The sequence below is a fragment of the Corvus cornix genome, chromosome 13 (genome assembly GCF_000738735.6).
Source record: "Corvus cornix cornix isolate S_Up_H32 chromosome 13, ASM73873v5, whole genome shotgun sequence".
Lineage (NCBI taxonomy): Eukaryota > Metazoa > Chordata > Aves > Passeriformes > Corvidae > Corvus > Corvus cornix.
Window position 1 is genome coordinate 6,915,386 of NC_046343.1, and position 20,355 is coordinate 6,935,740.

General features: G+C 59.6%; 1 protein-coding gene across 1 annotated transcript in view; it reads right to left on the reverse strand.

Annotated features, from left to right (window-relative positions):
- Nucleotides 1-13,661, reverse strand: part of SYNPO (synaptopodin) — a 23,892-nt gene extending 10,231 nt beyond the window's left edge. Inside the window, 3 exon segments of the mRNA XM_039559354.1 lie at nucleotides 4,145-4,159; nucleotides 5,540-6,302; nucleotides 13,497-13,661. Coding sequence (XP_039415288.1) covers nucleotides 4,145-4,159; nucleotides 5,540-6,014 — 490 coding nt within the window. The 5' untranslated portion in view covers nucleotides 6,015-6,302; nucleotides 13,497-13,661.
- Between the last annotated feature and the right edge of the window lie 6,694 nt (nucleotides 13,662-20,355).

The window sequence follows — 20,355 nt, forward strand, 5'->3', positions numbered from 1 at the left end:
GAACATCCCCCAAGTGCAGAGCTTAACAGCTTCTTGCCGAGCTGTCAGTCATCCTTCCCACGGCATGTACAGTGCTCTCTCCTCCAGAGCGAGGATGACGAAGGTGATGACAGGCATTTTTCTTGCTCTCACTTCCTGGACAGATGGGAAAAAAAATTCCTTCCATCTCAGCTTTCCATGCAAAGGATGGATCCCCCTGAAGGGTGCTAAAGCAGGATGTCTGAAGTACAGCCAACGAAGGCTGGAATCATCATCTGACCCCAGATGAAGGTGAAGGATGTATCAGACATGGCTTGTGACCCATCCTGCTCTAAGATGGACTCCAAGAGCTGAAATGGGATGAAGATTTGGCCTTAAATTGCAGTTTCACTGAACTGACAGATTCAGTGAAAGCTGATGGTCTTGACATTGCTGGGATGACACAGGAAGGAAAGCAGGGACTTGGAAGCTGTGCCTAGTGAGAAGTCCTTGTACAGAGAAGCCAAGAGGTACCCAAGTCCTAATGGGACCAGCAGGATGCAACAGTTCACATGAAACCTTGGGGTCAGAGCTGGCAGGTGACTCTGAAGTCTTCAGTTTGGGCTCTGTCCCTGGCCTGCTACAGGTTTGGATGCTCAGGCATCCTGATGCTGCAGCCCACCTTGGCCATGCTCAGGGTGTCCCACCAGACCACCCCCTGGCAGAGCACCCACCATCCATAACCAGCAGGTGCTTTTTCCCCCTTCCAAACATTTCTTGTGCTTCTGTGGGTCAACCCAAATGGTGCCTCTTGCTGGCAAAATCCCACTGGCAATACCAAGAGTGAAACCAAGACAAACCCCATTTCCAGAGGGACGCAGTCTGTGCCACCTGACACTAACCCCACTGCACATCCACAGCCAGGCAATGCTGAGGAGAGGAGATCCAGTGTTTTCACCCAAACATTGAGGACTTTGGACACTGAGGAAATGTAAGCAGGTTTTTTGGCAGAGCGGCCAACTGGCCCCTTGCCCCAGCTACAGCTGTGCAGGATTTTTTGCAATGCATACCAGCTCACACACATTTAAGCCTGTGCACACATTTCCCTCCAGCTCCCAGTTATCCCAAGTAATCTGCTGCTAGGAAAACACGGAGGGTAGCGCAGACAGGCAGCTGAGCTAGCTAGAAACGGATATGATTCAGACATATGGACAAAAAGATGACAATTTTCTGCCTCATTCCCAGCTTCCAACCCTCCTATGCCCCAGATACGAAACCTTCATGAAGTTCTTATCCATGCTGGCCCTGCAGCCCTAAAAAGATCCTGCTCAAGTGGTGGGTGCTGTGGTGGGATCAACCTCGCCTGCCTGGCAGACGCTCTGTGCTGGGCCTCTCCACACGGGCACCTTTGCCAGTGACAAAATGTGGCACAGCAAGAAAATTCGTTGCGCTTGCAAGTTTTCCCTGTGCTCTGTTCGCAGGGGCTTTGCTGGATTTGGAGCTGTTTGCCTCCCCATGCTCCTCCCGGCTCGCAGCCGTGCCCGGCGCTCAGCACCCAAATCCTGATGAAATGGCCCCACAGGCTCCAAGCAGCGAGTCCTGGGGCACCCAATTCCCGCCCGGGGCAGGGGGAGAAGGGGGTGGTGGGGATTAAGTTTGAATGGGGGCTGTCTGCCCCTACCCAGTTCCTGGGAGGATGCAGTGAGCAGCCCCAGCCCCACGTGTGTCCACACTGGGCAAGAAGAGGCTGTTGCCACCGCCCAAGTGCAGGCAGCACCTTCCGCAGCTGGCTAAAATCAAGCTTTTATCTTTGGAAAAGGCGGCTGGAGCCGGGCAGACCTCCCCCAGGAGGACCTGCCATCCGTTCACCCCGAGGGCAGCAGAACCAGCCCATCCCACGGCCGGGTACCACGGGGACTCCATCCCGCCTGGAAAGCGCGTCCCACCCCCGCGGTGCCCACTGCTGCTGGAACTCGCTGCGACCCACCCCGGGCTACCAGGTCCCGGGGACAGCCCCGCCGAGCTGGTGCCCCGAGCCAGCGGCGCTGGCCTGGCGAGAGAAGGTCAAATGGCTCGGAGTGTCCCTGCGGGGTGGGCAGAGCGGGGAGGGCAGCGGAACGAAACGGGGCCTTTGCCTTGCACAATCCGTAAAGGATCCATCCTGCTGCCTGCCAAGCCGAGGGACAGACCTCGTGTCCCCAGCATGGGTGGCACGGCCAGGGGAGGTCATGTCCCTGACGCAGGGGACAGGGGACATCGCCTGGGAAGAAGTTCTGCGGAGCTGGAAGGTGCGACCCTGCCGAGCCCCGAGGAGGACCCCCACGTCCCTCCGCGTCCCCGCCATGTGTCATCGCTGTGCCTCCCACGCCCCACATCGGACACCCGGGTGCCGGCAGAGGGACCCGACACCTGCCCCGCTCATTGCTGGAGGCAAACCCCGCTCAGCCCCGGCTCTGCGCGCCCCATCGCCCACCCTTCGCCCCCCATCGCGCCCACGGGGGTTCTGGGCATGCACGCCCAGGCCCCCCCTGTGCACCCCGGACCCCTGTGCACCCCCTGCGCGCTGCCGCCCCCCGGCACCCCGGACACCCCCAGATCCCAACACCCCCACTGCACTCTGCTCTGTGTGCCCACACAACCTCCTTCCCCCGGCACTTCTGCATTGGCACCCCCCGGCCCCCGCCCGAAGCCCCCCGGTCCCTGCCTCCCCTGCCCCCCCAGCCCGACCGTACCCGCGGTGCCGGTGCCGGTGCCGCCTCCCCGCGCAGCCCGACTGCACCGGGGAGGAGGCGGCGGGCAGGAAAGTTGCGGCAGCTCCGCCCTCGGAGCGGGCCCGGGGGGGCGGCGGGCGGGGGCCGGGGCCGGGGGGTGGCGGGTCCCGCAGGCGCTGCCCCTGCCCGCCCCGACAGACCGACCGACAGACCGGACGGGACGGGTCCCCCCCCGCCCGGCGACTCTGGCAGCCGCCCCGCGGCCCCGGTTTTCCCGACTCCGCCGCTTCTCGTCCCGGCTGGGTCTGCCCTCAGCCCGCTGCGGGATGGTGGGGGGGAGGGAAGCCTGGACATCCCCTTCCCCAGCCCGGGGCATCCCCTTCCCCAGCTCTCCGCATCCCCTTCCTGGTCCGGGGCATTCCCGTATCCCATTCTGGGGCATCCCTCTCTCCCAGCCCTGCACATCCCCCTTAACAGTCCTGAGCATCCTCTTACCCATCCCGGGGCACCCCCTTTCCCAGCCCTTCACCCTTTTTCCATCCTCCCACCTGCAGCACCTCACGTTTCAGATGCTGCTGGAGATGTGGGGTCTCCCCTTTCCACAGCTTTCCCCAGTGCCTAAAGTTCTGAGGCACTTGGCGGAAGGCAAAAATCCAGAGACAACAATCCAGCACCGGTGCCACTGCTCTGGGGACCTCCTGAAACCCCTCTGCCTGGTCTGCTCCCAGTCATAAGGGGACCACGGTCCTGGGCAAGATGATTCCTGGGCAGCCAGCACCATGTCCCACCTCCACCACGCCGCTGGGGCTGCAGAGTTCCCTGGCTGCAGGTTGAGACCGCCCTCACCCCCTTCCCATGCCTGTCCACACCTCAGGATGAGCTCTTGGCTTGATTTTTTGCCTTTCTAATTTCCTTTCTTCCTGCCCCTCTGTGCTTTTTTGTGCTTTCCTGGTTTTTGAGAGAGCCTGGCTCTGGCTCTGCAGCCCCCAGGGAGTGAAACCTTCCATTTATTTGCACACCAGACAGAGAAACCTGTCCTGCCTCCTGCATCTCCCAGCCGCTGCCTCTACCCGGGGCTCCTGCGCTCCCCAGCCTGCCCCAAGAGGTGCCAACCAGCCCGGGCCGCCGTGCCGGATATTTGAGAGCAGCCAGCCTGGCCTTGGGCTGCTGGATGGGGACCAAAGGGGCACCTGGGACCCGCCTGGGTGGGTCCACACTGCTCAAGGTGGGGCACCCGTTTGGCTCCCGGCTCCCAGGGCCAGCCCTGCACCACTCTGGGTGTGGATGGATGCACCCTCTTCTCCTGCAGAAACTGGAAGGGGTGGAGGTTCCTGCACCTGCAGACAGCTGAAGAGAAGAGGAGCAAACCCCTGACATCTCCCAGGGATGCTCCTGCAAACAGCTTGCTGCCGGAACAGCTCTACTGCCACTTGTGAGGGCACCTTCCCTTTCCTCTCGTCTGCACTGAACCAAACCTCTCTTTCCCAAACCTGCAGGCTTCCTGCAAGGTCCCAGAGCTGCTCCCAGCACTCAGGACCCTCAGTGACATCCTGCCTGGAGGCTCTGGAAAGTCTGACGGGTCCTGCAGGCAGTGGCTGGTGGTGATCTCACTTGGAGGGGGAGGAAACGGGACAGACAAACTCTTTCCAACAAACCTGTTGAGTTACTTTAAAATTCCAGGCTGGCAGCAAAAGTGCTGGATGGCGGCGCGGATTAGGAAAATGCTGAGCCTGGACAGAGTCAGGCCTGACCTTTCCCCACCGCAGATCTGCCATCCCGGAGCAGTGAGAAATGGGAAGACTATTTGGGTTCATCTGGTTTGTGTGCTGAGCCCTGAAACACGATGCTGCTGGAGCAGCTGTGAGCCAAAGGGCTTGGCTGAGCTTCCCAGCCTGTGTCCCATCCAGGAGCCGCTGGTTTTGAGGATGTCTGACACTGCAAAAAGGCAGGGAGGGAGGGGATTCTGGACAGCGGGCTCATGTCGCGGATCCCCAGCAGGTCCCACCCCATCCCACCCAATCCTGGGGGCTGCTTTGGGAAAAGCAGGCTCTGAGCTGAGCAGCAGCATCCGATAACGCCATCCCACGGGGACAGGGACACACCTGCCTCGGCGCCGTGTGGCAGCTGAGATAACAGCTGGGCAGGAGCAAAATAGAAAGGAGGGGGGAAGCGGGGTTTAAAAATGGGTCCAGTGCCTGTAAGAAGATGGATTCTGTGGGAGCATCTCCCACAGGGACGTGGGGCAGTCCAGGCATGGAGCAGCCACAGTAACCCTAGATATGAACCTGTATTTGTGTCACTGTGGCTGAAGGGACAGTCATGGGAGGAGCGGAACAGCTGTGGCACGGGGCTGTGAAGTGAGGCGATGGCAGGGAGCATTGTAGGAACCAACCAGCCTGAAATAAAGCGCTTAGTTTTTAAACCAGGGGCTGACAGAAATGGCCCAAAGCCATGTGAGGGATGCTTGGCCATCCCCAATGAATGGAGAAGAGGTGTCCCTGTCCCAGACAGTGCCACAGGAGCCAGTCCCGATCACTCTGCCTTGGGCAGGATCCCACCAAGCCCCATGGCCAGGGTGAGGGCTGGGAAGTCCATCCTGTTCATGCCTGCTTAGGGATGGATTGAGTTGCTGGAGACGGTGGGAACCCGCCTGCTGCCTTCCCACCCCCCTCCCGAGAAAAGCCACAGATTCCTCCTTATTTTTAAGGCCAGAGAGATCATCTCAAGCTAAAATAGTCCCAGAAGCTCTGCTGGAAGCCTGGGACCTCTAACCCAGGGGAAGTCCTGCCCTGGGAAGAGCTGGGTGTTCTCACCAGGAGAACAGCAGCGCCTTTCTAGGGGAGACAGTGGCCAAAGGGGGTTTCTCTTACCTGCTTTCCTTGGCTCAAAGTCAGGGTTGATGAGAACCCGTTGGATCTTCACCACTTTCCACTCCTGGCTGGGGTTGGCCGTGGGGCTGTCTGCTGTTGGGGGCAGCTCTGGGGCAGACCCAGGGCACTTGGGGGGGGCCGCAGGCTCATCCAGCAGGGCCAGGCTGCTGCCATTCGATGGGGGTTGTGGTGCATCCCCATTGAGCCCCCCAGGGTCCCTCTGGCAGCTCCCACTTGATTTCCCTCCCAGCAGCCCCGTCCGTGCCTCCTGCTCGCCTGGCTCAGAGGCCGGAGCATCCCGGAGCTGATGGCAGCTCTGCCCCTCTCTGCTCCCCCTCTCCTGCCAACAGCTGCTGTCCCCCTCAGTGTCCCCCTTGGCTGTCCCACAGACACAGGGGAGCTGCGCAGACTCGCCAGACATGGCGCAGCTGGGCTGGGGGTGGAGGCAGAACTGCTGGAGCCTTGTCCTCAGCATCTTCACTGCTTTCCCTCGCTGGCGCTCCACGGCCTTTCCAAACAGCTCTGCATGGCCAGAGGGATGGATCCTCCCTCAGAGCATGGGCAGCATGAGAGGGAGGGCAGCCACGTGCCAGGCACGAGCTCTGCTTTACTACTCTTGCTGGCAGGAAGATCAGGCACGATGCCACTGGAGCAGGCAGGATTTGGAGACCCAGACAGAGGGATGTGTCCAGGGGAGACAGGCCAGCAAGGAGGATTTTGCAGGAATTTCTCTTTTCCAGGCAGAGCACCAGCATCCAAGGACCTGTGTGAAGGGAAGGGGGAGCATTGAGGATGCTTGTGTTTGCACTGATTCCCTATGCCACAGACATCGGAGCAGCTCCTGGCAACCCCAGCCTGAACTCCAGCTCCAGCACCACTCCCCATGAGGAAGGACCCCCTGAGATGCAAAGGCCATTTGGAAATGCCCCAACACCGTGCTCCCCACCCCAGCACCCTCGTCCATCCGTCCTCGCCCTGGGGACAGCACCCATGGCTGAAGCTGTGCCCGGCTCCCCTCTCTGTCAGCCCAGATGAGGCTGTGGCCACCCCTGTTAGTGGTCAGCACTGGGCCACTACCGGTCTGGAGCTGGGAGTGTTCAGGGAAGAGCCCGATCCCTGAGGATGTTGCTCAGGGTTATCAGGAACAAAAAAGGAAAATTTCCAGCATCCAGCCAACAAACCCGTGTTTAACCATTGAGTGACTCATACGGCATCAGGACAAGCGCAGACAGACCCACTTCCCTCCTGCCAAGCATAAATCCTGCTGGGATGACGAACCCACGCACCAACACAGACGAGTTATCAGCTGGGAGAGGGGGATGTCATCACTCCCAGGACAGGATATGGGTTACGGAGTACGGAAATTCCTGTGAGTCCTTTGCTCGCACAGCATCACCCAGCCCTGCTTGCAGCCAGGCTGGTCCCAGGGAAGCGCCTTTGGGAGATCCACAGCACCCACGGCGCATGGACCATGATGGATTTCCCAGCCTAACAGCCAGCTGAGGAGGAAAAGGGGTTTCTGCTCATCCCAAACCCTTCCCTGAATTATTGGGAGGTTTTTCAGTGAAATAAGAAAAGCCCCCAGGTCAACATCACAGGTTAAGCTCTGCCAGGAATACACCCTGCAGCTTCCTCAGGGCTCACACAGCTTCTCTGCAAAACTTTTCCTGTCCTTAACAAGGTTATTTTGGAAAAGAAGGCAGATTAGAGAGCAGGCACTTGGGCATTTCCCAAACACAAGGCTGCATTTTTTGGAGAATGCCCAAAGGAAATCTTCTGCCCTTTCTGCAATCCTTCCTCCTTCCTCACTCTGCTGCAATTATTCAGCAGAGATTTGCAAAGAGAACCTGGGGAGAAAATGTCAATGTTTCTCTCTGAAAAAGAAATTTCACCCTCCTGTTTACGTAATTTGGGGGCTCAATAGTTCCAGGAAGCCACCCACATCTTTCCTTAGAAACATGGCAAGTTGTTGGAGCTGGAGAGAGCTGGCTTATCTCAAACGAGGACAAAGAGAAAGTTGCCAAAAATAGCCCCAGCCCAGCCTGGATCGGCAGAGATCCTCTCAGGGTGGATCGCACTCCCTCGCCCTATCCCTAGGGAGCAGGTTTCTTGGGCAGCACAACTCATGGCCATCCTACACCGGAGCTGCCTTGGTAGTTTGCTGGGGGAGCTGGTCCCTCCCTGAGAACCGTCTCCCAGAGCCGCCCCCTTCCATCCGGGAGCGCTTCCCGCACACGGGCACCTCCTGGCAGTGACGCCCACGGCCCCGGTGTTCCCCAGGCAAACCCCTCCTCGGTGAGACCCGAGCAGTTCCTCGGTGTTCCCTGAGGACGCGCTGCTGGGACGGGGCCGCCCACGGCTCCGAAACACTGACTCAGGCATCTGCTGCCTCGCTGGGGGCCAGCCTGGGCCCCGCACGGCGGCGGAGCTACGGAGAGCAGCCTCCTTCCCCCGGGACACAGCTCCTGGGCTCTAGCAGCAGCACAGGACGGGAATATTTATGAGTAACGTGGATCTCTAGCAAAAGCTGTTGGGCTGATCCCTGTTGGAATACCAGCCAGGCAGGATGGGTGAATGTGCCTCGGGTGCATCGCTGCACTGGCAGGAACAAGCAGCAACACCAGCCATAGCCACAAAACCAGGCTGAGATAGCCCTGCCTGCAAACAAAGGCTGTAAAGAGGGATGAAGGTCGTTTCATGGACCATTTCAGGGGTGCAGCTCCAGAGGATGCCCCAACTGAGCATCAAAACCCAGCTCAGAGTCCCAACAAGCAGCTGCTCACCATGCCCATCCGAGAGGCTCCTCATGCTTCCTGATGGCAGCAAGTCCCTACGAGAAGCTGCAAAATGGTGCTGGGAAGGGAATAATAACAACAACAACAACAAAAAATCCTTCAATTCACAAAGTGCTGAAATCTGGCAGCAAGGAGACCTTTTGCTCAACTTCTCTTCCTGCCCACTCGCTGGCGAGTGATGCACAGCCCCCCCACCTGCCTTTCTCACACCCTGTCACCCTCCCCCCCCCGCTATTGAAAAAAGGAAAACTAAAGTTAACTTTCCACGTCCCACACAAATATTTTTGGCAGGCGTTGCTGGCATTCAGGCTGCTGAGCCCAGGGGAGACAGGGTCTGCAGAAAGTCTTCGTCTCCATCTGCTCCCGGCACCCGGCTGGGGGTCCGCAGTGCCTGGGTTGGTCTGTCCCAAACACAGCACAGGGACAGGAGGTGGCATAGCTGTAAAAAAATGGGGGGCACCTCCAGGACAGCCCTGGGGACCGTGAGTGGCCCGGCCACGGGAGCGCCATGAAGTGGGGGGGACAGATTCACACCCAAGCTTTGGCTCCATCCCCGCTTTCCCCTGTTGTTCTCAGTCACATCCCTGCCCCAAGCTGGATTTTCATCACCATGAAACAAGCCGGGAAAGGGTGCGAAAGCTGTCCCCAGCACAGCGGGGGCTCTCGGGTTTCCCCGGGTCAGGCAGCGGGTCGCTGTCACTCAGGCAGGACCCTGCTGCCCAGACTTGCAGTCCCCAGCTCCAGTCACAAGATCGGCCCTGTCCCTTTCCAAAATAGCCCAGCCGCAATGCATACATCTGGGGAGCTTTACACCTCCCCTGTGCCAGCAGCTGAACGTCCCCTCAGGGGAGCTGGACACCTTCCTTCCCCACGTGGTTCCTTCCTCCCGTGGCAGCTCCCCTCAGTGGCACCGCAGGCAAGGAGACTGGGTGGCTGCCTCCCCCCAGGGCAACCCCACATCCCTGTGGATTCCGTGTCTCTGTAAGGGAGCGCTGCCCTCACAGCTGATACCGGAGACACCTCGGGTGTCGCTGTGCGCAGACACTCTCCCATCTGTTGCAATCCAATCCCTCCCAGCTCCCTGGATACCTGGCCAGGACGGCTGAGCTGTGTGCTGGGGGAAGGCACAGCCGAGCTGCCTGTGGGGTGATCCCCCTAGCACAAGGACCCCACTGCTAAACTCCAAAGCCCTGCACGGCTAGGGCCAGTGTGGCATCACCTGTGCCACCCCAATATCCTTCTACGGGAGAGCCAGACTGCCTACAGCCAGGAGGGGATGGCAACAGGGGGGACACAGCTGGGCTGTGCAGGATGGATTAAGAGAAGCCTTCTCTGACAAGGCCCAATGTCCAGGGAAGGGACGCAAGGAAAGTGGGATGGGGTGTGATTGCTTCCCTTGGCATGACAGGGGATCCCTGCTCCCTGTGGAGCAAGACCTGGGAGTGTGGACAGGGATGGCTTCATCCTGGCTTCAGCCTGGCAGGCGAGGCCAGGGCTGGCAAGCACAGCAGCCGGCAGCGTGCTGGGGAAAACAAAAGCCTTTTGCAGGGCTGATTTACTACCTTGACGGAAACCAGGATGGAAAAAACAACATTCCTGAACGCCTGTCCCCGTGCAACCCCTGCGGTCCCCAGCACCCCAGCCTGCCTGTGGGGACACGGGCTGCTGGTCCCGGCAGGTGGGTGCCCTGTGCCCTCATTCCCTGCCCACAGCTGGTGGGGAGAGGCAGCAGAAGGAATGCTGGGGAAGGGCACGGGGGCTGCGGGGCGCCAGGGGAGCTGTCATGATTAAGCAGCGAGTGAAGCGAGGGAGGAGGAGGACAGTGGCATCCCGGCCAGCTGGACCATGTCCCCTCCCTCTCCACCCCACGCTGGAAGGAAGGGCTGGATGAGGGCCGACTGTATCCTCTGCACTGCTGCTCCTCACGCCAGCCCTGCGCTTGTGCCTCCAGGTTCAGGGAGGAGTGGAGTCCTCCCCGGGCAGCTCCCCTGCGAGCAGACGCTCCCAAGCACTGAGGAGGGCTGGGGAGCAGGATGGGAGCTGAGGAAGGGGATGCTGGCCCCTTGGAGGGCAGCACGGTGCAGGCCGGGCTGCACTCAGGGTGAAATGTATTTTGTACCCCAGCACAGCCGTCCCAGCCCAGCCCCAGAGGGTGTTCGCCCCACTCCACCACCCCCGCTCTCATGAGGGTTTTGGTCAGGTTTTGGTGCTCAGCACACCCATTCCCCTCCTCCCACTGCTCAGCCCACATCCCAGCCCCAGTCTGGGGGGCTCCAAGAAACCCCGGTGCTCCAGGGGGATTTGCATTCATCGAACACCAGTCTGTGCACTCCAGCCAAGCGACACTGATCCTGCTCTGCCCTCCTGGCTGGGCTCAGAACTGAATCTACCCCTTCCTGTCATCCCTGAGGGGCCCATCTGACCTGGGGGTCCCAACCAGACAATCCTGGGAGCTGCCCATGCCCCGACTGCACGACAGCCCCAAGCAGGGCAGGTCCCAGCCTGTCCTGCCCTTTGCTCAGCTTGAACCCTGACCCCAGCTCCAGCTGCTGCATTCCAGGGAATGAGGACAACCCCAGCCCGGCTCTCACAGCTGCCTCAAGCCCTTCTCAGTGCAGTTTTGGGGAGCAAAGTACCGGGTTTGCCATGTCCCACCAGCTCAGCCCAAGGTGCCACTGGGGAAGTGGCCAGCCCCAGGAACCTCTGGCCACTGCTGCTGTGGGACAGAGGGAGGTCAGCTGGAGCCTCAGCAGATCACTACAGGAAGCCAGGGATGAAACTGCAGCTCAGCCTTTTCAAAGCTCAAGTGAAATGTAAAAACCAGAGAGGTCCAAGAGAGACGATGAACTGAAAGATCAAGCTGTGGTCAGTGGTGGCACAGCTGTCCCCGTAACTGGCACCAGCATGGTTGCAAATTGAGCTGGATTGGCAAGCCAGGTTCTGGCAGCTTTCGGGTCCACACCTCCCTGTCTACCTGGGGCAGCTCACCTTCACCACCCATCCTGCAGGAACATCCCGGCTGTGCAGCCACCGGCTCTCTGGCACAGCAGGTCCCACATGCAAATTTCCCCTCAGAGCTCCAGCAGCAGCTGCCAGAGGGAGAGAAGGGAGGGCGGGCTGGCACAGTGGCGCCTTCACGCATTTCCCAAGCAATACCAGTGCACATTTCCTGGGGGAGGAGTGGAGGAACTCTCACTGAACAAAATCCTGCTCCTGCAGGCGAGCACTGTGGGGATGGGGTCACCCCTGGATATCAGTTGCCTGTTGGTGGTTGTGCCAAAAAACCCGTGTGGGTGGGGAGGATGAGGCAGCCTCTGCAGTGGGGTCGGGGTTCACCCCGCAGTGGGGTTGGGACTCATCCCACAGCCATGAGATGAGTGGGATGAACTTTCTTGCAGTGGAGTTAGGGCTCATCCTGCAGCCCCGTAGGCCCCAGGGAGCTCAGCCTCAGCAGGCATAAAGCACAAGACAGTAACTAAGCAGAAAAGCCCACAGGGGCTCGAAAATCCAGTTTAAACAACCTCTGAGCATCCAGGGCTGCCCGAGCTGGGACGGCTGACAGTTGGAGCATCTCAACCCCTCAGGGTCCAAAGCAGGCTGCAAAACTTCCCAGGTAATCCTGGGGGCTGGCACAGCCGCTGCTGGATTTCACAGCCACGTTTAACATTGTCACAACCCTGTCCAGGTCCTCCTGGACAGACAAACGAGGGGCCATGACCTGGGGCTGTCAGGATCAGGGCACGCGACCTGCTGGTGCAGAGATCCAAGGTCAGTGGCAGACCTGACAGCTCAGCCAAGGTTTGCTGAGCCCAGCAGCTCTGTCCTCCCCACTGTGACCCCCTCCACCATCACCTCCAGGCATCCCTGAGGCCCTAAAGCTCCCTGAAGAACAGAACTGTGCTGCTAAGAAACAGGGAGCAGCTCCCTGCTGGCTCTCAAACTTGCTGCCCTGGCTCGTGTTTTGGCCCCCATCTCTGATCCTGGGGAGGCAGGATGGGAACTGGGAGTAGAGATGGATGCACACAGCCTGGGAACTGCCAGGATGAAGGACATTCTAACAGCACAGTGACAGAGTGCACACAAGTACAGGGTTTGGCCCCTCCGAGCCCCACGGGCAGCGCTCGGGTCTGTCCATGGGAAACAAAGAGCATCCCGGGGAAGGGAGTGTTTTCTTTCCAGACCAGGAAAGCAGCCAAACCCCAGCACATGCCCATTCCCAGGCCTTGGCCCCAGCGGCACAGCAGGCTGGTGGCCTTGGGACATGCGGTCCTTTCCCATCTCAGCCCAAGGCTGAGAGCCCAGCCAGTCCAGGCGAGGCAGGAGAGCAGCCCTGCTGCTTGCCGGGGCTCCGGTGGCCCTGAGGCCAGGGCAGGGCCACCAGCCATCGCTACTCAGAGGGGTCCCCAAGCATTTGGGATGGGGCTGTGTGTGTGTGTGCTCAGCAGTCTGGCTCTCCTTCTGGCAAAACCGCTTGTGCAGTAGGAATAAACATGCCGAGGACACATCCAAGCCAGTGCAAACAGCCCCTGACCGAGCTGCTCTCTCCCAACGCTGTGTTTTTCTTTCTCTGCTTTTCCTCTCCTCTCTTAACCCCTTCAGGAGCCCGGGGGACCTGCGCCGGCAGCCCTGGGACCTGCTGGAGCCAAACCCCATGAATCTCTGGGACTCTGACCACAAGGAAGGGCTGGGACACCCATGAGGTTCCAGGGTCCCCCCAGGGCACAGGGCTGGTTTTGCTGCCCTCAAGTCCTCTGGCTGTCGTTCCTCTCCCTCTTCTTCCCCCAGCTCGTTCCTCCCCTCCACAGCTCATCCTTTCCCCAGCGGCTCCAGAGGGTCCTGGGGAAAAGGGCTGCTCCCCCCTCCAGCCCCCAGCTCACCCAGCCAAGCACAGGCTGGATGCTGGCAGGGGGCACCTCATCCTGGGCAGGACAGAGGAGCCAGGAGACACGCACGGTGAGGAGAGAACTCCAGGGAAGCCCACCCCCACCCTCCGCTCTGCCGGGAGCCCCCTCCCTCCTGGAGCTTGCTGTGTTCGTCTCCTGTGACACCGCCCTGTCCCCGTGGTCACCCAGAGCCATGCCCAGCCAGCATCCCTCTGGGATGGCCAGGGAGCTCAGGGCACCTCTGGCGAGCCCAGGGATGCTCGCACTCGCCACGCTCACCTCTTTCCCTTTCCCTTTTCTCCCGTGGGGAAATAAAGCTGGCTGCTTTCCATGTGCTCCAGCTAAGCCCGGGAGGGGTCACGTCCTCGCTGCCCCGGCTGTGCCCGGAGCCCGGGGTCCCGGCCGGGAGCTGGGGCCGGCAGCGCCCGGGTCTCCTCGCCTGCTCTGCTCCAGCCGCGCGCGCAGGCAGGGTGAACGGGGGGAGAGGGGAGGGAGGAGGGGAGGGGGGAAATGAAACTTTAATAGCACAGAGCCCCTTTTGTTTCCCAGCATATGGGATATTTCATACATGCTGAAGGCATTAACCACCTATATTCTTCAAGCGCTGGCGGCAGCTGGGAGCACAGCCCCGCGCTCAGCTCGGGGCACGGTGTCTGTCCTGGGGGGCTGCAGCAAGCAGGCCCCCTCCCTGGCACCCCTCTCTGGAAGCGGGAACACCCGAAATTACAGCCTGGAAAACTGCTCTGCTTCACCCAGGATCACCCCCTGCAGGGTTCTGTGCCCCCAAACTTGAGGCCAAGAAAGGGATGTCCCTGTTTTTTGGACACGCTGTGAAGTGGGGGAAACTGACCCGACCATCCCTGGGGGTCTGAGACCCCAGACATCCCTCCTGTCCCTGGGACGTGGCAGAGCCCAAAGGTCCCATGGAACTGTGACTAACAGTGGCAGAGAGGGGCTGAGGAGGGCTGGTGCCATGTCCCCTCCCTGCCCGCATCCCGAGGACACAAGAGCATCCCTGGAGCAGCAGGTAGGCAAGGTGCTGACAGGGAAGGGCTGGAAAATATCCACGTGGGATATCCTCATGCTGTTCACCCATTTTCTCCCCTCTGTCTCCCTTCGTGGTGCCTGGGGACAGACCACAGTGCGTGTAAAATGGGTGACACCATCTTTGAGAGTAGGGAATGGACATCTCCAGGTCCTGAGCACAGACAGAGCGCAGACAGTCCTGAGCACTGCCACTGCCCCCTGCAGCCCCGACCAGGCACCTCAGTGTGGGATGGGGACAGCTCAGGTCCTTGGCACTGCATCTCTCCCTTATTGCCATAGAAAAGATGTTGGCTTCAGCCTTCTGGGCAGCAGAGGACATGTGCTGGTGGCAAAACTCCAAACGTGGTCTGAGATGGAGGGGGACACCTGTGTGCTCTGTTTTCACCAGATTGGGTGGATTCCTCAGCACTGGAGCTCTTCATTGGTGCCCACCCCCTTACTGGCACCCATGAAGGCTCCCAAAGTGGGTTCCTCTTCACCAGCCCTCATGATTTTGGCCAAGGAAGGCCTGAGCCCACTCATCCAGGGTGAAGGGACACATTGTCCATCCCACAGAGCTGCAGCTCCACTTGTCCCTGAGCCCCCAGCCCTGCACTACACAGGATGCCCAGTAAATCCTTACTTTGTCCAGTGTTTATCCAGTCACACTCTAATTTGAAATAAAAAACGCAGCCAGTAAAAGGCCTTTATAGCTCTTCAGAGCTCATAAACCGGCAGCGCTGGCGGACGGGGGCCAGATGATTGGGGGCTGCTAGGAAAATTTATTGCAGATTTCGGTAACTTAAACATTACAGCTCTGTGAGCCCCGGGACTGGTTTGCTGAGCAGCTCCCAGCGGCAGGGATGGAACAAGGGATGCTTTATTGGGGAAGGGAAGGGGGGGCTGACAGGTCTCACCCAGACCCACAGTTAACATCCACCCAGATTTAGACTGGCTCGTTTTTAAGGCAAGGCTTCGCACAGACTGAATCCGTCTTCACACCAGGAGGGAATGTGTGTCCAGGATCCTATCCTCATGTCCAGGGCTGCTGGACACTAGGCTGCATCGCCCTGGGATGAAGACAGTCCTCAGGAGCATCCCAGGGAGACGATGAATGGGACTGTGCCAGCACCTTCTTGTGCCAAATCCCCTGGCTTGATGGGCAACGTTGCACCAAGCCCTGCCATGGGGCAGGAAGAGCCGGGATGGGCTGGCCAAGCTTTGTCGTGGGAGTCTGTAGAATTTGGAGAGAATGAGAGGAAGCGGCTGGGGTGGGGAGCGTGCGAGGGAAGGCGGGTAGCAGGAGGGAAGGCATTTTTTCCTTGCCAGTGTCTTGGCTGATTCGGTGTGAACTGCTATAAATTTGCTCCTTATCTCTCAGGCCATTTAATGTTTTCATGAAAAGAAAATAGTCTGCAGGAAAAAAAACCCGCTGATAAAAGATCCCTTTGGCATTGGGAGGAATGTTAAATGTCTCTAATCAGCAGGGTCTGGGGCTCGGAGTGCTCCCGGAGCTGGCAGGGAGCTGAGAAGTTGTGGAGACTGGGCAGTGCTTGGAGCAGACTCTCCCAGCACCCTGCTGGGTCTGGGGGGGAGCTGGCATCTGCCCCCCCGGGTGCCCCTTGCACTAAGAGAGGGTTCAAGGAGATCTACACCAGGGACGTGTGTGGGGTAGAAGTGGCTTTGGCTGGGATGGCTCCAGCCACTTCACCCCGCAGGCTCCCGCATGAATTAAAGCAAATACTGCCAGAAAGAATAAAAAGTGGGAATACGAGGCACAAATTCTATGGGAGAAAAGATAGGGATCCAAATCCTTCTTGGCTGCTGCCCAGGGCCAGGCGGGAGCATGGGCTGTGCCAGGGACTCCCCGTGTCTTTGCACCTCCAGGATCTGCATCCCTCGCCTGCGTCTGCACCTGTGGGGAGGCTGGGGGGAAGCCCCAGAGCCCCGTGTGGCTGGAAGCACTCTTCCCAGGAAAGCTGGCCCACAGACCAGCTGCTGTTTGGATTTACAGTTGCAAAAGCAAATCCTGCATGAGTCCTCCTTGGGACAAACCTCCTGGCCCTTACTGACCGTGCCCTTGCTCCTGCTGAGGACTGGGATGCAGGGCTGGGGGCACGGGGGTCACGAGCATCCCTCTCTGCAGGATCAGGTACTGTCTGGTTGCACTTCCGATGGTGTGGGCACTGAGATATATCCCTGAGGCTTCTTCCTTCCTCCAATAATGGGTGATGCGACTACTGGCATCCCACAGGCTGGTGCATCCCCGACTGGCAGCATCCCCACCGTGTGGCCCTCTGAAGGCCATCCCACCCAGCAGCCTGAGGCCAGCAGAGCCATGGCACAGGGACACATGAGCCTCTGAGATGCAGCTTCACATCCAGGCTGGAAAACAAACAAGGCAGCAAAAATGTGACTGCAAAGGGGATTTTTCAGGGTGGGAAGGAACACTGATGGGTTGCGAAGTCATCAGTCAGGGTTACTGGTGACTTCCCCCCCCCCTTTTTTACCCCTTTTGGTAATGTTTCATTTTATACTCCAAGAGAGCAGAAATGCCATTTCAAATTAAAAAATCAAACCCTTCTGTTTCAACACACTCCCCAGCTCAACATCCTCATGCACCAACACACCCACATACCAGCTTTCCTCCCAAACACAGCCCTGGCCCAGCGGAGCCCGTTTCCAGGCAGCATTCCCCCTTGGCCAGTCCCATATCCCAGCATCCTGCCTCCCCTGCCAGCCCCACTCCCAGCCCCATCCCACCATCCACATCCCCTCTCCACAGGCAAACACATTTTATTCCACATCCATCACGTGGAAGTAGGATGTGCGTTCTGGTGCCAGAACACGCACGGCCGGCCGCGCCAGCAGCGCCTGCACGGCTGCACAGAGCTGCTGCTGTGCTGGTTGATCGCAGTTGGCTTTTGTGGGACGGTTTTGTCTGCTCCTGGAGTGGTGGGGAGGAGCCAGGAGCTGGCACTTGCCGTCAACACTGACCTGCTGAAATTGGTGTGGTGCCAGGTGTCTCGCTCTTTGCTTGGACATATATCTGTGTGCCCACTCCCACCTTGCTGTGGGCTATTTTTGTGCTTTCAGAGGCAAAACCACACGTATTTTGTAAAGCTGGGGGTTGCCTGGCAGACTGGCAGCACCACTGGCATCACGATGGCAACATGGGATGAGAACAGTGAGCGTGCATTGGCCCTGGGCACCCGGCATCCTCCTGCCAAGGGATGTGGGCATGAGGGTCCCAGACTCTCATCTCTGTGAAGTGCCCAGTGGCAGCTCCCCTTGGACTCCAGGGCAGCCCCACTGCCGCTGCTTTTCCTGCCCTCTGGCAGATCCCTGTCCCGCCGCCGTCTGACTCTGACGCAGGCGGCTTGGCTTCCAGACGGGTCGTGCTCGCCCCGAGCCCCAGCCAAAAGAAAGCCCCATTGTTCAGCTCAGCAAGCGGGGCCCATGCGCCGGCTGACCCCACTGACCTCCACCACCCAAAAACACAGCCCCTGCTGTCCCATGGGTCAGGGCAGGCATGGGGACAGCGACAGGGACAGCCCCTGACACCACCACTTGGGTCAGGGTCAGTGCCCAGGGACACGGACATGGGTCACAGAGGGTGCAAGGGAATGGAGCTGCTCTGTCCTGCCAGAAGGGATGGACGGATGGATGGAGGGATGCTCTACAGCCAAACCTCTCATCTCATGGCTTTTTAAGATGGGCAGAAATCACTGGGAAATAGTGGAGCTGCCAAGCTCACCAGGGTGGGATGGGGAGCGGGGCTGGCGCTGGACAAGCTGCTGCTAATGAGAAGCAGGTGGAGAGCCCGGCGTCGCCCCCCCAGTCCTCTCTCAGCCCTCAGGGTCAGCCTGTATTTTCTTAAGTCCTGATTGCAGAGAAATTGGAGGCCTGTGTGCCAGTGGGGTCTGGTGTGTTCCAAAGCAAAGGAAGTCTGACAGGACCTGGGTTTAGGTTTGGGAACGATTGGAGAGTATTCTGGCACTTTACATCCTGGCTGAGCAGGGCACAGGACCCATGGGATGATGCCTGCCCTGATCCTGCTCCAGCAGGAGCATCCTAGTTGGGAATGGCAGCAGCCCATCCAACAGCACTCAACTCATCCCCAATTTGCATGCAGGAGAAGAGGAACCCCGAGCTGCTGAGCCAGAGAGGAAACGAGAGCAGAAAAATGCGATAAACAGCTGTAAAGCCCAGCCCTGGCTCTGTGCTGCTCCCGCCGTCGCGGGTCGGCCTCTCAGACTGTTTATGGAAAGCCCAGTTTGCCGAGAAATCCATCTCCCGTTTCCTGTTGATCGCTGGGAGCCAAGGTCCCTCAGCCAAGGGCTGCCGCCGCCCGCGCACGTCTCGCTGTGAGACAGAGGAAGGGGCTGAGCACAGGGCAGTTCACAAGCTCGCGGGGACGGGGAAACGGTCCTGGGGGGCTGGAGAATCCCCTGGGAGCTGATCAAAGCTCTCTGGTGAGACAGGGCAACCCCAGCCCTTCTGGGACCCCTGGGCATGGAGGCATTGGGAATTCTCCCCCGGGCTACTCTGCACCAAAGGAGTGTGGGTGGGATGCTCACACCCACCTGCGGAGATCCAGGGCTGGGAATGTCCACCCGTTTCCAGCAACGACCCCTTCAGCCCTCGGTGTTCACCAAACACATCCAAGCCCCCAGCCTGGGGACAAGTGCTGGGTCCCCACCTTCACTCCCTTCCTGCTCCTGTGACCCCGCTGGCGGGCGTGGAGGGAGCTGCCGCTCCATGTCCGCTCGCTCAAGGCCAACACCATTGTTGGTGAAGCCGTGCCGGGTGGGAGCGGAGCCAGGCAGGGATGGAGCCGGAGCTGCAGATTCCGCCGCTCTTTACTGAGTCATCCACCCGCAGGAGCTGAGCAAGGCAGAGCTGGGTGCTGACCTGAAATCCAGCCGATCCTTTTCTCTGAATCAGGGCAGGGAGGAAGGGAAAAAGGTCGGGAGAAGGGGGGAGCAACGAGTGGGTTTTGGCTTCTCAAATCTCCCCTTTTTCCAGCTGCTCCAGAGAGAGATGGGGCCAAGGCAGTGCCAGAGGGATGGAGAGAGGCTGCAGAGACTCATGATGGGGACAGACACAAGGAGATGACAGGCTGCAAGGAGAGGGAAGGGAAGGCAGCTGGGAGATGCCAGGGGTATGTGTGCCCATGTTTTCACTGGCTCATCCCAACTAATCCTTGGAGGAGGAGGAAGGAGGGAAAGAAACACCAAGAGCTTTCCACCCCCTCTGCCCCGTCCCCTCCCTGAGCTGCGGTTCCCATTGGGCGGGAATGGGGATGCTCGCCCGGCATATGCCTGGTCCAGCTCCGAGCACGTGGCCGAATCTGAGACACCCCCCCAGGGGACAGTCCCATCCCAGCAGAGCTGGGGGCCAAGGGCAGATCTGGATCCTGCTGGCTCAGGAGGATGGCTGCACACCAAAAGCCATCTGTGAGTGGTCAAATGGGTAAAACAAGCCCATCCCATAGGCAGCTGAGCCTCCCCTCCCCACGCTGTCCCCTCCTCAAGCCCCAGCAGCAATCGCTGTTGCAGGAAATCCTGCCTCCAGCCCTTCCGAGGCCTCTCAGACCCCCCAGCAACGCCAGCACCAGAGCTAGGGAGAACACCCACCCCAGACCCACCCCATTCCTACCCCTGGGTTGCTCCCCATGAGCGGGGGGGGGGGGTCCATCAGCCCAGCTGGGGAGCTGGGGACCGTCACCCATGTGGTCACCAGCTGCTTGGAAATATTTCCCTGGCTCCGGGTTATATGTACAGATTTTTATAATTATTAGCCTTGGTAATTTACCGTAAAATATTTATTCTGGCTCATTCCAAGGCGTTTGATTCGTGTTGGGTCCGTACGGCTTGGGGGGGGGTTGTGGAGGGGGGGTGTGCATGGGGAGCCACGCGGCCGTGCGGGGCTGGATGCTCGCTCCCATCCTGTATAAATATCCAAGTGGACGTGTGTGGCCCAGGGAAGAGACCCTGGTGGCAGCCAGCATTGGGGGTCCAGCTCGCCGTGCAGCTCCTCTCGCCCTCCTACTGCAATCCCAGCCACGCCAGCCCTGCGGGACACGGGGCAGGGGAGGGTGGAGGTGATG